Below are 13,887 nucleotides of genomic sequence, written 5' to 3' on the forward strand. Positions count from 1 at the left end.
TATTGACCGTTAAACTGGTTAGTTTACTACCTTTGGTATGATCAATTTTAGGTCTTTGGGATGCAGCACTCCATGCTTGTAAGACTTCTTATGTAAAAATTCACATCGAGTAGCGCGAATTCGATACACGTGATGTTTCTCAGCAACACATTATAGGCATAACATTCGGTTTACTGTAATAATCTTCCAGCCGTTTATGATAAACATGAACGAACATTGAAGAACACCCACTTACCCAACACAAATTGATACACATACACACATACACGAAAAACACACAGGGAAAGTAACCAAGTAACTGTTAAGATAACATTTTTTTCAAAATTATAATTGATTTCTTAAGTTGTTGTCATATTTCAAAACTTGAGGAAAAACGGACTCAAAATATATCTCGGTCTTGTTGAAGTTCTGTTTCTTGCTGCAAAAAGCCGGGCTCTTTGGAAGAAATGCCTATTAGGTTCGTCGTTGTCCTTGAAGACCTGATGGAAACCACATTCTGTGGGAGAGATGGTAAAGATTTTACAAAGTAGGGTCGAATGGAACACACAACACATCTCTATACCAGTGCCTGATAAAATGATCTAAAATGACGCAAAATATAAACAAGATGAGATGAAGAATGTATAGATAAACAGGCGGAAAATCGAAGGTAACAATATACAACGTCCCATGTACTTCTTATGGAGCAACTCTATCAAAACATCATGCTTCGGATATTAAGTCAATATGGCAACAATTATTCATAAATGCAATAAACTGTGTCACGCATATTTAATTTATTTTGTGTATTTGACCTTTATTATTGAGGAAAGAGCAGTGGTGCATATATGCTCTTTGTCTTGTTAGTAAACTATGATTAGTTTTTTTAATAAATTTTTCTTAGAGTCCCTGGTATTTTGCATTTTAAGTTCACATGTTTGAGACATCTTTAGTGTAACATGTTAACTTTCACAATGTTATCTAAAGTTGATAATTTCTTTCTAAACGCTCTCCAGGAAGGGTTATAATCCTTGAAAAAGTGCGAGTTGTTTAAGCTTGCCAGACATTATGAACTTTCTGAAGAGCTGGCGCCGTTAACGAAGCAAGAAAAAATATTTTGGTCCAGTATTTGTTAGGAAAGAAATTTTGAAAAATGTACTGTGGGTTTAATTAGTAAGTTTGTGTCTGGCTCTGATAGATAGGAAATCAAACGAATTACACTTTAAACACCCAATATGGAATGAGAGTTAAGAAAGGCCCAATTTCAAAACTAAATGATGGAAATGGAAAATCTAAAAGAGAGAAAAGAGAAGGAAATGAAATTCACTGAGAGAAAGAAGAAGAAGGAGAAGAAAAAGATGCGAGAGAGAAATGGAAATGCAGGCAGAAAGAGGGAAATTAAACTGAATTTAGCGAATTACAACTGGCAGGCAGGGCACACAGTGTACGTTTTGCCAAAGCTCGTGAATTCTGCACTTCTCTGTTAGTGCAGGTAAGTTCTGACTACGACGAATACATTCTCAGAGGATATAAGATGGTACCTGAGGTAGATGGACAAAGGTTAAGGAATTGTAAAAACACTGTACAAGCCCATGTTGAATTTGGCTGCGATCAAGAAGGACTATTTGTTACGAAATGCTCAGCCAAAAAGATTGATGAAGATTAAGGTAACTTCAGATGGATCATATTAATTGCAGAATTCACGAATTGCGTCTATTTTGGTTATTTGATTTATAAATCAAGATGTATTAATCTCAGTGATCTTATGTTTACTACCCACACTTTATATTCTAATCAAGGTGCCAAAAGACAATCATTCGGTATCGCAAACGAGCAAGATCACGAGATCTCCCGTTTGTTTCATATGGCTCTTTGCGAAACTTAAGCCACACAATTACCAGGTTGTTAATGTTTTAAAACACGGTTTCTTTAGGAGAAACTGGAGATCATCTGGTGTACCCTCCAGTGACAATTGGTAAGTGTTATAACATTGTTTTTCAAAAGACATATCAACAGGAACGTCTTAGCCGAGCCCACGAAATTTCCTTGTCCGGTCCTTCGGGAGTCAATAAGACTTATCACAAGATCTTTAATCGTTTTTTTTGGCCGAATTTTAAAAGTGATAATTCTAAATACTTTAGATTTTGCCACACTTGTCAAATGATGGGAAAAGCAAAGCAGAGGATATATTTGGCTCATCTGCAATCTCTTCCTTAATTTGATTAACCATTTAGCGGAATAATGATATATTGTGCCGGCCCCTTACCTGAGACCACGTCAGGCAACCTACACATGTTGACCATAATTGGAGTCCACACGATTTCTAGAAGCAATTCCTTCGAAGGATATTAAAACTGAAACAATAGTAGAGCTTTGATAAAATTGTTCTTATAATTTATGGCCTTCTCAAAACTGTCCAATCTGATTAAGTCTCAGATGTTTTGCCTGGAATGTTTCAACACGTTATGCATGAATTATGCATCAGACAGTTTAAGTCCCTTGATTATTATTCTAAAAGTCAACTGGGTTTGCAAAGATTCCATCATTCTTATTTAAGAATACGATTAGGTCTTGCTGATTTTATAGTTGAAAAGAATGGGATGAGCGTGTTCATTTGATGGTAGAAATTATGATCAAGAATCATTGGGTTTTAGTACTTTTGAAATAGTTTTTGGACACTGTCCTTCTACCATAGAAGTTATGAAAGGAAAAACTTTCAAATGATGATTTAATGCGTAATCTCTATGACTATGTATCAGACTTCAAAAATAATGTGTCCAAGGCTTGTGAAGTAGAAAGAACTAATGTTCTGTTTACTCATTCAAAAGTGAAAATATGGTATGATAGATATACTTCGAAACGAGGCCTGGGCTTGGCGATATAGCTATTGCCTATACCAATAAATTAACTTCAGGCTAAGTAGTATGGTCCTTATGCAATTGAAAATAAAGTAATGACTTAAATTATATCAATAACTTTAATTATTTTATGCTCAATTTTTTCTCCGCTAACTTTACATTGTCAGAATCGTTCAGTGTTTTACGATATTGCACACTTTCATATTGCACTCACGCGCAGGACACGTGTGCCCAATAATGCATTAGGAACTACTTTGTAAACAAATCATGTACTCTCGTATAGCAGATATTTTACGTTGTTTGATTAAATTTGTTTCTGAATGGACTAAAGCAGATGTTTCGTGGAGTGCCACATACCAGCTGCTTTGCTACATTCCGCGTTAACTCTTTTGATACAATGGTTCGGCATTTGGCGATAGACGCCATATTTCATAAAACTGCTTGGTACCTACAAATAACATGCAAGTTATAAAGGCATACTCTGTCTCCTTTAGCTGGTAATAGGAATGGCCAAAAATATACTTATAGTTTTACATCCTAAATTTCCTCAAAATCTACTTTCTTAGTTCTGCAAATCCGAATTACATGAACTATGCCATGAGTTCTCAAGCTTGTTTACACATTTCGAAATTGTACTGTAAATTCGACTATATTCCAAATGCAATTACATCCTTCTTACTGCACTCAAAATGAAATAGACATTAAATTCATTAGCGTCTTTTTGATAATTGCAAATGAAACACTTCATATTTTCCCCTCATTATGATTTTAAATAGTCAGTGACAGAACAAACACATTTGCAGATGGAAACACGCTTCTCCCGCGCTGCTTCAATCCGATGTATTTCATGTGGAATTGATACATAATAAATCCAGTCTATAATCACGAAATTTCGTGGAATCGACAAAAATACCAAAATCTATTCATTACAGATCAAATGAAAAACTTGTTGCAATGCGCATTCATACATAATATGACTCCAACATTCAATTTTAAGTAGACAAAAACGCTATTTTCTTTCGACACGTATGTCTAGCGCACGACAAGTTCAACTTTACTTGGGCGGAGTTATGTGCGCACCAATAACGTTGTTGTTGTGTAATGAGGAATCTCCGCTTGTGTATTTAGTTTGCAAAACGGCATACATTCAATTACGTTGTTTCTCGTTGTGTAGTTTGTTTATATAATTAAGCCTAGGTAGAATAAGAAAATGAGCATATAATAAAAAGGTTACTGCATTTTTATGGGAAAACATGAACTCGTTTTGTCGGATGGATATACTGCACTCCCAAGGTCGTGCAGTATTTCATCAAAAAAAAATTCGTTCATGTTTTCCCATACAAATGCAGTAACCTATAATTATTATATGCTCATTTGTTTCTCCGTTAACTTTATATTGTCAGAATCGTGCAATATTACCCGATACTGAACTCGCGTGCAAATACACATTATGCATTCACATGCATAAAGGAACTATTTTCTATTGTAAACAAACAATTGACGCAGACGCCAGCACTTTTAATTTGTAAACAAATCATGTACAATCGCGTAGTAGGCTCTTTACGTTGTGGTTGTTTAACGAAGTAAAGCAGATGTTTCGTGGACTGTCAGATACCAAATGGTTTGGCACACTCCGCGTTAACTTTTTTGACACAATGTTTCGGATTTAGGCTAGCTATACAACAGACGCAAGAAAGGGTCCTTACAAATAACATACAAGTTTCAAGGCATATAATGTCTTCTTTAGCTGGTGATAAGAATGGCAAAAAAATATACGTACTGTTTTACATCCTGAATTTCCTCTAAATGTACTTTCTTAGTTCTGTAAATCCGAATTACACGAGCCATGTCATAGGTTCTCAATCTTGATTACACATTTTGAAATTTTACTGTAATTTCGAATATAAGTGCAATTACATCCTCCTTACTGTACTCAAAATGAAAAAAGCATTAAATTCCATAGCGTCTTTTTGATAATTACAATTGAAAGACTTCATATTTTTCCACATTATGATTTCAAACATTCAGTGACAGAAACAGAAACACATTTGCAGATGTCAACACGCTTCTCCCTCGCTTCGTCAATCACATGTATTTCATGTGGAATTGTTGCATATAAATCCAGTCTATAATCACGAAATTTCGTAGAATCGAAAAAAATAACAAAATCTGTTCAAACAGATCAAATGGAAAAGTTGTTGCAATGCGCATTCATTCACAATATGACTCCAAATTTCAGTTTTAACTAGACACGCCATTATCTTTCGAAAGTTATGTCGAGCGCGCGACTAAGTTCAAATTTATCTCGGCGGAGTTATGTGCGCAATAATAATGTTGTTGTTGTCTAATGATGAATCTGCGCTTGTGCATTTAGTTTGGAATACGGCATACATTCAGTTACTTTGTTTCTTGTAGTGTATTTTGTTAATATAATTAAACATTAGGTAGAATACAAAAATGAGCATATAATAAAAGGTTACTGCATTTGTATGCGAAAATATGAACTCGTTTTGTTGGAAGGATATACTGCACTCTCAAGGTCGTGCAGTATTTCCATTTGAAAAATTCGTTCATATTTTCCCATATAAATGCAGTAATCTATAATGACTATATGGAATTTAATTCACAATACTGTACGTTTCTTTTACTATTTCACTTTTTATTCTAGGGAAATAAATTATTTGTTGACTTTTACTATTGTTGATGGTTCCGTTTTTTTGTTTCTGACCATAGAGTCGTAACAATAGTGATATATAAGATTTTCTGTGTACATTATTAAGAATATATCATTGACGGATATTCATGAAACATAAATGTTTGATGATATTGTAGATGAGTCGAATCCATACAGATGTTTAAATATGCTCTGTTATTTGAAATATTGTATACTATAAAATGCCATGAAAGTCCTGAAGATTTTCCACATTGGTACTTGGAACAGCGCGATTGAAACTGGCTCAGTACATCGATTGCTTTAACATACGGTCACTGACTTCATAAATGATCGGGGCGAAGTTTTCATTTCGTACTTTTTCGTTTCATAAAACAAGTCACCATCATCACTACCATCGTTCTAATTATAATCGCACTCGAGAGGACTTTCAACTGTAAAGTTCACTAAATAAGATTTCGATTAGAAGTTAATGTTTAATTTGTAAATAATTCATAAGGTCTGGTTTATTTCAACTGTTATTAAAAGAGCATGTTGACATCAAGGTTTATATAATGCAACAGCTTTATTGCAAAGGGATACCCCGTCACGGTCGAATTTGAGCACTATTCAAATCTGCATCCTTATGATTTCGTATTTCAGGCAAACAACTGTAGCAAAGTGGCTCCAACCCTATGGAATGTACTCACCTATTTCGAAGCTTTTGAAACACACAGTCCTTCTTTGCACCACTAGAATAGAATGTTATATATATATATATATATATGTGTGTGTGTGTGTGTGTGTGTGTGTGTGTGTGTGTGTGTGTGTGTGTAAGAAAAACGAAATGAAAATTGTGCATCATTTAGATGTTAATAGGAATAATTTCCACATAATTACACTTAACTCTATAATTTAAAACATTTAATTATAAAGAACAAGAACATATATGACTTATGTTACGTAGTTTTCTTAGAAAAGATCATCTGATCAACGAGCTCTATATAACATTGGAAACCAGTCATATTTCTGGAGAGAGAGAGAGTACCTTTTTGTTTCCACATTTTGTTCCGCTATTTGCACTGAAATATTGATGTAGGCATATTTTCGTAAACGGATCCGTACATTTCATGAAGTGACAAATATCGTGAGTCTCGTTCTGAAACAAGAAAAAAGGTAAAATTGCTCTGGGTATATCATTTAACTAATCACCTCAAATATTTGAACCACTGTTGAACCACATTAGATTTCAGATGGTGACAAATTTAGTCTCTGTTCTTTTATTGTTAGTCTCTATTCCGTGAACAAAACATGGCTGACCGTGGTGTGGGGGATGTGCGAGATTGTTTAAGAGGTGTATATATGGTATGCACAAAATCGCATGGCATCACAATGCTAATTTATTTCTTTATTTACTCCCTTCTGTTTATCTACATTTTAGCGTTTATTATTCACAAACACCAAGATCATTTGAAATATCTTCATCACAAACATGGGCAAAAGATATCCAACACCTATGCGTGGGTTTGTTACATTATCGAGAAATAGTTCCTTAAAGAAACGCATTCTGACCGTCTCAGAAAAAAAGATGATTGGTTGGTGATCCTACGAGTAGGGCTACCATCCGTTGTTCTAGAAACATAAGAGATTACCTGGGACTTGCTACAAGGCTTAGATTATGTACTCTATGTAGCTTAGACGTCTGTGGGAAATTAAGCGGGTGGTACGAATGAATGGTAACACTCTGGTCTTTTGGTAGTAAACATAACGATGCTTTGTACCAGATGAAGACGCCAGTGCCATCAGTCATTTACATATGATATCACTAATGTGTGATGATGGAAATATATTCTTTTACGTGGCAAGAAGAATAGCCAAGTACATGATGCGCAGTGCTTTAATCGATGCATGAGTGCAGTAGGTTGGAGTCCAAGGAAGTTATGGTTGCATCGCGTTAGACGTCAAATGATGAAAGAAGTCAGGATTCTTGATTGCAGGGTGACAATTGTTATGATCGAATTTTGCATTGCCTATGATTTAATGCCACACAAGCTGTATGAATTCAGTATTGACTATTACCATACATCAGAGTTTTTATGTCAGGAGATATCACAGCAACCTCCAGTTAAGATTCACGGCATCGTATCAGTGAATAATCTCTTGCCATCTCCAGCACACTTGCAGAGATTGGAAATCCTGCATATTCTCTCTGTGGTGAAAATGGAAGCGTACTGCAATAATACAAGATTGAAATATGACATGGTTCTGAGAGATCTAGCAAACATATTGTAGAGGGAGAGCATGAAAATGACCAGTGCTAATTACTAGGCCAATAGTCATCAACTTTGTCGTAGAACGAGAAACATATAACACTTCCCTACTGAGAATAAACCACGCCCAACTATTTGGGAGATGCAAGTGGACCTTTAGATAAAAACTCTCTTTCTTAAATTTTTCCAGATGTCTCTTTGTCCAGGTGTAGTAATTTGTTCCGAGTCTAGGAAAAAGCTGTTGGGCACTGAGTAGAACGTTCATTAGGGGGACACAAGTAAAGCGGCTGATCAATGAAAGTTCACCAAGTATGCAGAACTGATACACACATGTAAGGGCAGGGTATGGATTGCTTGGACTTTTCAAATTTGAACTTGGAAGCAGAGTTTTCTGTTTAGTTGGTATGGAAGAAACTCCGTGCTCTGAAGAAATCAAGAACAATCTGCAAGGTGGCAATGAGTAAGACTGCTGAATTGGCATTTATTGATAAAGCACCAGGATAAAACTTGCTTGCCTGCCACCAACATAACGTCACCCAACCACTAGGAGGGAATTCTCATATAAGGAAATTGGGATGAAAAACAACACAAACGTCGAAAATTCTGTGCAACTAGTTTCGCATTTATGCTTCTTCAGGCACGAAATGTTTTGAAAGAAAACGGATGACGTCTTTTATTTTAAAATAACAATTACGTAACGTCAAAAAATGATATGCATCGTCATAAAAATTATATATGTATGACAGGATCTAAAAGATACACGAGTCTCTAATGAAACCCGAATCAGTAAAATAATAGAATAAAATAGAGACAAACAGTCATACATATAACTATATTGTTATAAAAGATATACAATATATCAATTTAAAAAAAATTTATACAGTTTCATATAGTGCATTGGCATTAAGGTCATTAGGATACAAATCACTAACTTATGAATCCAATAATTTTCCTTTATTAGTCTATTCATGTCACCATGCTTGCTTGCTTGACTGATTGATTGATTGATTACAGTAATACCTCGTGCATTCGCGTTTCTGGATTCGCGAATTCACGGATTCGCGAAATTTTCATTGGATCCTAACTAACTGCTGGAAGGGTTGGAAGAAGCCAATCACACAGCAGGGTACCAGCTTTCCTCGTTGCTGATTGGCTTGTAGCTAGGATGCTTTGTGTACGTACTGTCACTAGTAAGTGTTTTCAGTGCTTTTTTCCTTGGTTTTTACTTAATTCTAAAAACCCTCAAGATGCCTAAACGTTCCTAGCAGTGTTCCTAAGCGTCAGAAGAAGGTGATGACACAAGAGGAAAAAGTAAAAGTTTTAGATTTATTGAAATCTGGCAAGACTGCTACAAGCGTAGGACACCAATATGGCGTGAATGAAAGCACCTTCCTGACAATGACAAAGAAAACGTCAGTCATTAAGTTTACAGTCCCATTCGTTACTTGGTTTTACTTTACTGTGAGTGCAAAAAAAAACGGCAGCCAATGAGTCAGTATAGGAGTAATATAAGTATACCGTACTAGTGTGGCAAATACCCATTACTCTATTTTTACGTCAACCATTTATTTCTCTTTTTAAGGGTAATGTATTAAGCTAACTTTTAAATGAAATTAAAGTGCTTTGGGAGCATGATTTGGGTCATATTTAGGGTTTAAACCCTAGAAATAAGCATTTATTAGCATTTTTAGTGTCTCGTACCAAACATTCGCGATTCCTCCTGATCCGCGATTGGTTCTGGAACCTAAACTCGCTAATGTTCGAGGTATTACTGTACTTGGATTTACGTCGCCTGCCCTCAAAAGCGCACGTGCGACGGGTTTATTCCCGCACAGCGGGATGCTAAATGTTCCTGGGGGAAGGAATTAGTGCCACATCCCCTAGGAAGTCTATGTGCTCACGGAGCACTGCTAATTTATCCGTCAGTTCGTAGGACTATATGTCCCTAACGACCTGAATGAAGGGCTTTCATGAGTGGGAATGGACCCAAAACACACTCATGTTAACAAGGAGTTGATTTCAGTCCGTTATTGACATGTACTAGGTGTCGACCCAAACAGTATGTAACGCCCGTTGCGATTGGTCACAACAATGACGTCACATCGGGACACATGGCTTTAGGCGGGTGGAAATTGTTCCACATCTCCGCCGTTAAACGATGTCCGAGAGAGGCAAGAGGGCAAGGAACTCGGCAAGCCAACCATGGATGTCGTGCACTCCCAAGAACGCCAGCCTGTACTTAGTTAAATTTAGTCTAGTTGTACTAATGGACAATAAAAAATGCCAATTATGTGTTAGTCACCTGCACAATTGGGTCAAATCAAAACAAGTTGTAAAATTTTCCTACGTCTTAACAGTTGTAAAAATTCTAGTACATAGTGTGCTTTGTAGATGCTCTACAAATTTGTTTATAAATAATATGTCTGATTGACATATAAAAAGTTTGATCACGGTTAGGACATAAAAGGTTTGACGTTTGAAGCAGTGGATTGAATGATCAAGTTAGTGTAAATAATAGGTTTATCGAAACGGGATACCAAGCCTAAATGGTTCCCTGGATAAGAGACAATATTGGTAGCCCTTAGTAGGGCTTTTTAAGCAAAAGTTCCCCGTTTTTTCTTCTGCTTGTTTACAATTGTCCGCAGTCCTTTTTCCTCTTAGGTAATTTCGGGGAAATGGTAGCTGTATAGCGTAGAAATGTAGTTAGCTGCTTCTACTAGCTGCTGGACTGGGTAGTTCTTGTAGGCCTCTTGATATAATTGTGTAAGGATTCTGACACCATAGTGCCACTCGCCACTCATTTATTTTTGTTTTTATTTATGTTAGGCGTTTCATGCGCGCGTTGCACGCTTATTTGTGTCCGACTGAGGCAAGAGAGTAAGTGACCAGGAAGGCAGGCGACCATCTGCAGGCAGGAGTCCGCTCAGTCCAGGGTACTGGTTTAAATGGATGTACTTGCACGAATTTTGAGTTTTTGTTCTTGTGTCCGAAATTGTTCGAAGAGATGAGCTAGGTTGAATTTGATGGAAAACTCGGTGCTGTTTTAGTGTTAGTATGGTCTGTATCACAGAAGTAGGCCGCAGTATTACCTTGGCTGTCTTTCATGTTAGGGCTAGGTAGAGAGCAGAGAAGATTGTTTTTTGTTTTTTGTATTAAATACAAATATTATTTTAGTTTATTTTTAAGGATATATTTGGGATTTAAGAAGACGAGAACCTTTGTTGACTGGTCAAGTCTCTAGGGACGTATCAAAAGCGCCTGTCGGTCTATGTATATTAATCTGGTTTTAAAGAGTATTTGGGTGGGTTATGTATGTTTTACAGGTTGTTATTTGTAAGCTAGAGGGACACCCTTGCTGAGTACTTAGGTCCCCCAAGACATGTCAAGGGTGCCCATCTGCTAGTGGAAATTTATTTTCAAGTGAGGTCGGGTTGTTTTATTTTATGTTTTTAGGGTGTTTTATATATTTTTTCTTTTAGCTTGGATGTGTCCAGGAATTTAAGTATGTTTTGGTAGGTCAGATTTACGTTGGGGTTGTTATTCTAAAGGAAATCTGGTTAAGTGGTAGGGATTCTAATGGGGGGAGGGGGCTTTCTGAAATTCCATTCTAGCTACCTGATATTTTGAGCAGCTATTGAATATATGTGGCAGGTCTTCAATGGTTTTTGCAGTGATAGCAATTTATATTAGCAGGCTTGGGTCGTAGATGTTTGCCAAAACTTCCTGCCAATTTTGCTATATATCATACAGGTTAGAGAATGATTAAATCATATACTGTGAAGATTCTAACCCAGGTCCACCGGATAAATGACACTCCTTGCCTTGCCTGCACACACCAGTCCATACTCTATCACGTCTAAGATCAAATCAACATAAACGATTCTACTCAGTCGGTGTTATTTATATCCACTCCTGCGCAGCAGACACACTCGCATGGCGACCTAGTAATTATTTATCTTCTATCTACACAGTCATTCCCGATTCTTATATATATATATATATATATGTGTGTGTGTGTGTGTGTGTGTGTGTGTGGTTCAATGTGCTGTAACTGTAATCGAAGGAAAGTCTTGATTGAAATATAAATGTAAAGAAAGAAAGACAATCAGATGGACTTGCCGAATTTTGCTGGCCCATTCCCGCCCCCCCCCCCACGGAAAGTACACCACCAGCCTATGGTAGAAAGCGGAGAGAGATTTCGACTGAAGGATCCATCAAACAGAGGAGAGACTATAATCTCAAATCAACGCTCTTGCAAAACAGCTGCATGAATAGTCAGTACTCCTCAGAGGACTGACTTGAATTAACAAAAGGCGGGATAACAGTAACAGACAGGCCCAAAACGACGGCGATAACAACCGAAGCCACTATAGCAATAGGGGCCACGACAAGTACCGAGGAAATAGGGGGGAACGGTCACCGAGATAACGGCAACCGAGGACGTGACTATGGAAGATGAGTTCAGCAGTTAAAAGAGTAACCGCCTCTGTAGATGGCCATACGTGGGCCGGTAACTATCCTAAAGGCTAGAATACGCTATTTCAGCGCTTGGTTGGTTCTTTAGACACTAGCATTGTTTATCTAAGCAATGTTCCAGTCACTGCCCTTATTGATAGTGGGCCCATGGTGACTACCGTATCAAATATTTTTTATTTGCCAGTTGGTGATAAGCCAGTGCTTCACTCTCTTGAATCGCAGGGTCTCAAGATGACTATTGCAGACGGCTCTTTTCTGAGTTATCTGGGATACATTTAGTATCCTATTTAATGCCGTTTTTATCTGAGTGTCCCAATTTAGTTGTATCAGATACAGATTCCAACCGTACCTGTCCTTTCGTTATTGGGACGAATGTCGTTCGTTTGTGTAGGGATTACATGACTGATAATCCTACCACAGACAGAATTCCAGATACATGGAAACTTGTTACTGATAGCACTGAGTGTAAGATCTACCAATATTCATACCGTCAACGTTGCGCCGTATAAAACCATTACTATCAAAGGCATGGCCTGCAGTGCTGATGCTCATTTAGCAGAAGCGGTTACAGAGAACTTGGAAACCCTAAACAGGTTACAGTCTGTCCAAGGGTGAGCAGGGTTGATCAAAAAGGGTCATATTCCAAGGTTCAGGTTAGACTTACAATATGTCCGCCAAATGTGTGACATTAAGACCCAAATCGGATATATGTCTTATAAGTGAAGTCAAAGTTGTTGACAACGTAGCTTCTGAGTTTACCCACGACATGTCCAAAAAACAGTGAACATTCTTCTCTGGAAGATTTGAAGGTTAAGATTGATATTGAAAATCTGACACAAGAGCAACTGGATAGACTCAGGCAAGTATTCGGCAAATGGGATTGCATATTTTCAAAGGGGCCCAAAGACTTGGGAAAGACTGGTCTCATCAAACATAAGATAGTGCTTGACGACGATAAGCCGTTCAGGCAGCCATACAGGAGAATACCCCTGGGAATGTATGAGGAGGTGCGTCAGCATATTAAGGAAATGTTAGATGCTGGTGCAATTAGTTAATCTGAAAGACCTTGCTTCTCTAATGTTGTGTTGGTCTGGAAACGTGATAACAGCCTACGTTTCTGTATAGACTACAGGACCATCAATGCAAAGACCCGAAAGGATGTTTATATGCTTCCACGGTTTCATGATACCGTCGAAGTCTTGCAAGGAACCAAGTTCTTTTTCAAGCTGGACCTAAGGTCAGGCTATTGGCAATTTGACATGGAAGAAGAACACAAGCAATATACAGTCGTCTCGGTGGGTCCGCTCGGCTTTTATGAGGCGAACCGCATGAGTTTCAGTCTGTGCAACGCTGGGATACTTTACAGCGTCTTATGGAGAAATGCATGGGAGAAATGCACTTCAAAGAATGCCTAATGTTCATAGATGATATTCTCATTTTCTCCAGGACGTTCGACAAGCACATGGAACGTTTAGAGGCAGCGTTCGCACTCTTACATCAGCACGGTCTTAAGCTCAAACCCTCCATGTCCTCAGTCGTTTATCTGGACCATATTATATCTGAGGGAGGTAATAAAGACCGATCTGGAGAAAACCTCTGCCATTAGGACTTGGCGAAAACCTAAAAACATTAAGAAGCTACGTCACTTTTTAGG

General features: G+C 37.5%; 1 protein-coding gene across 2 annotated transcripts in view; it reads right to left on the reverse strand.

Moving 5' to 3' along the window:
- Positions 1 to 295: 295 nt before the first annotated feature.
- The window catches only part of LOC149804355 (metalloprotease mig-17-like), a 30,843-nt gene continuing 17,251 nt past the window's right edge, over positions 296 to 13,887 (reverse strand). For both annotated transcript variants that reach the window (XR_016413882.1, XM_089932584.1), the window contains 3 exons: positions 6,536 to 6,646; positions 6,198 to 6,239; positions 296 to 496 (listed from right to left, as the gene is read on the reverse strand). Coding sequence is in view for 1 of the 2 variants with exons in the window: in XM_089932584.1 (XP_089788710.1) it covers positions 6,198 to 6,239; positions 6,536 to 6,646 (153 nt within the window). In the remaining variant the exon portion in view is untranslated. The remainder of the gene's footprint in view (positions 497 to 6,197; positions 6,240 to 6,535; positions 6,647 to 13,887) is intronic.

This window comes from Sinohyriopsis cumingii, chromosome 2 (genome assembly GCF_028554795.1).
Source record: "Sinohyriopsis cumingii isolate HCF-2022 chromosome 2, ASM2855479v2, whole genome shotgun sequence".
Lineage (NCBI taxonomy): Eukaryota > Metazoa > Mollusca > Bivalvia > Unionida > Unionidae > Sinohyriopsis > Sinohyriopsis cumingii.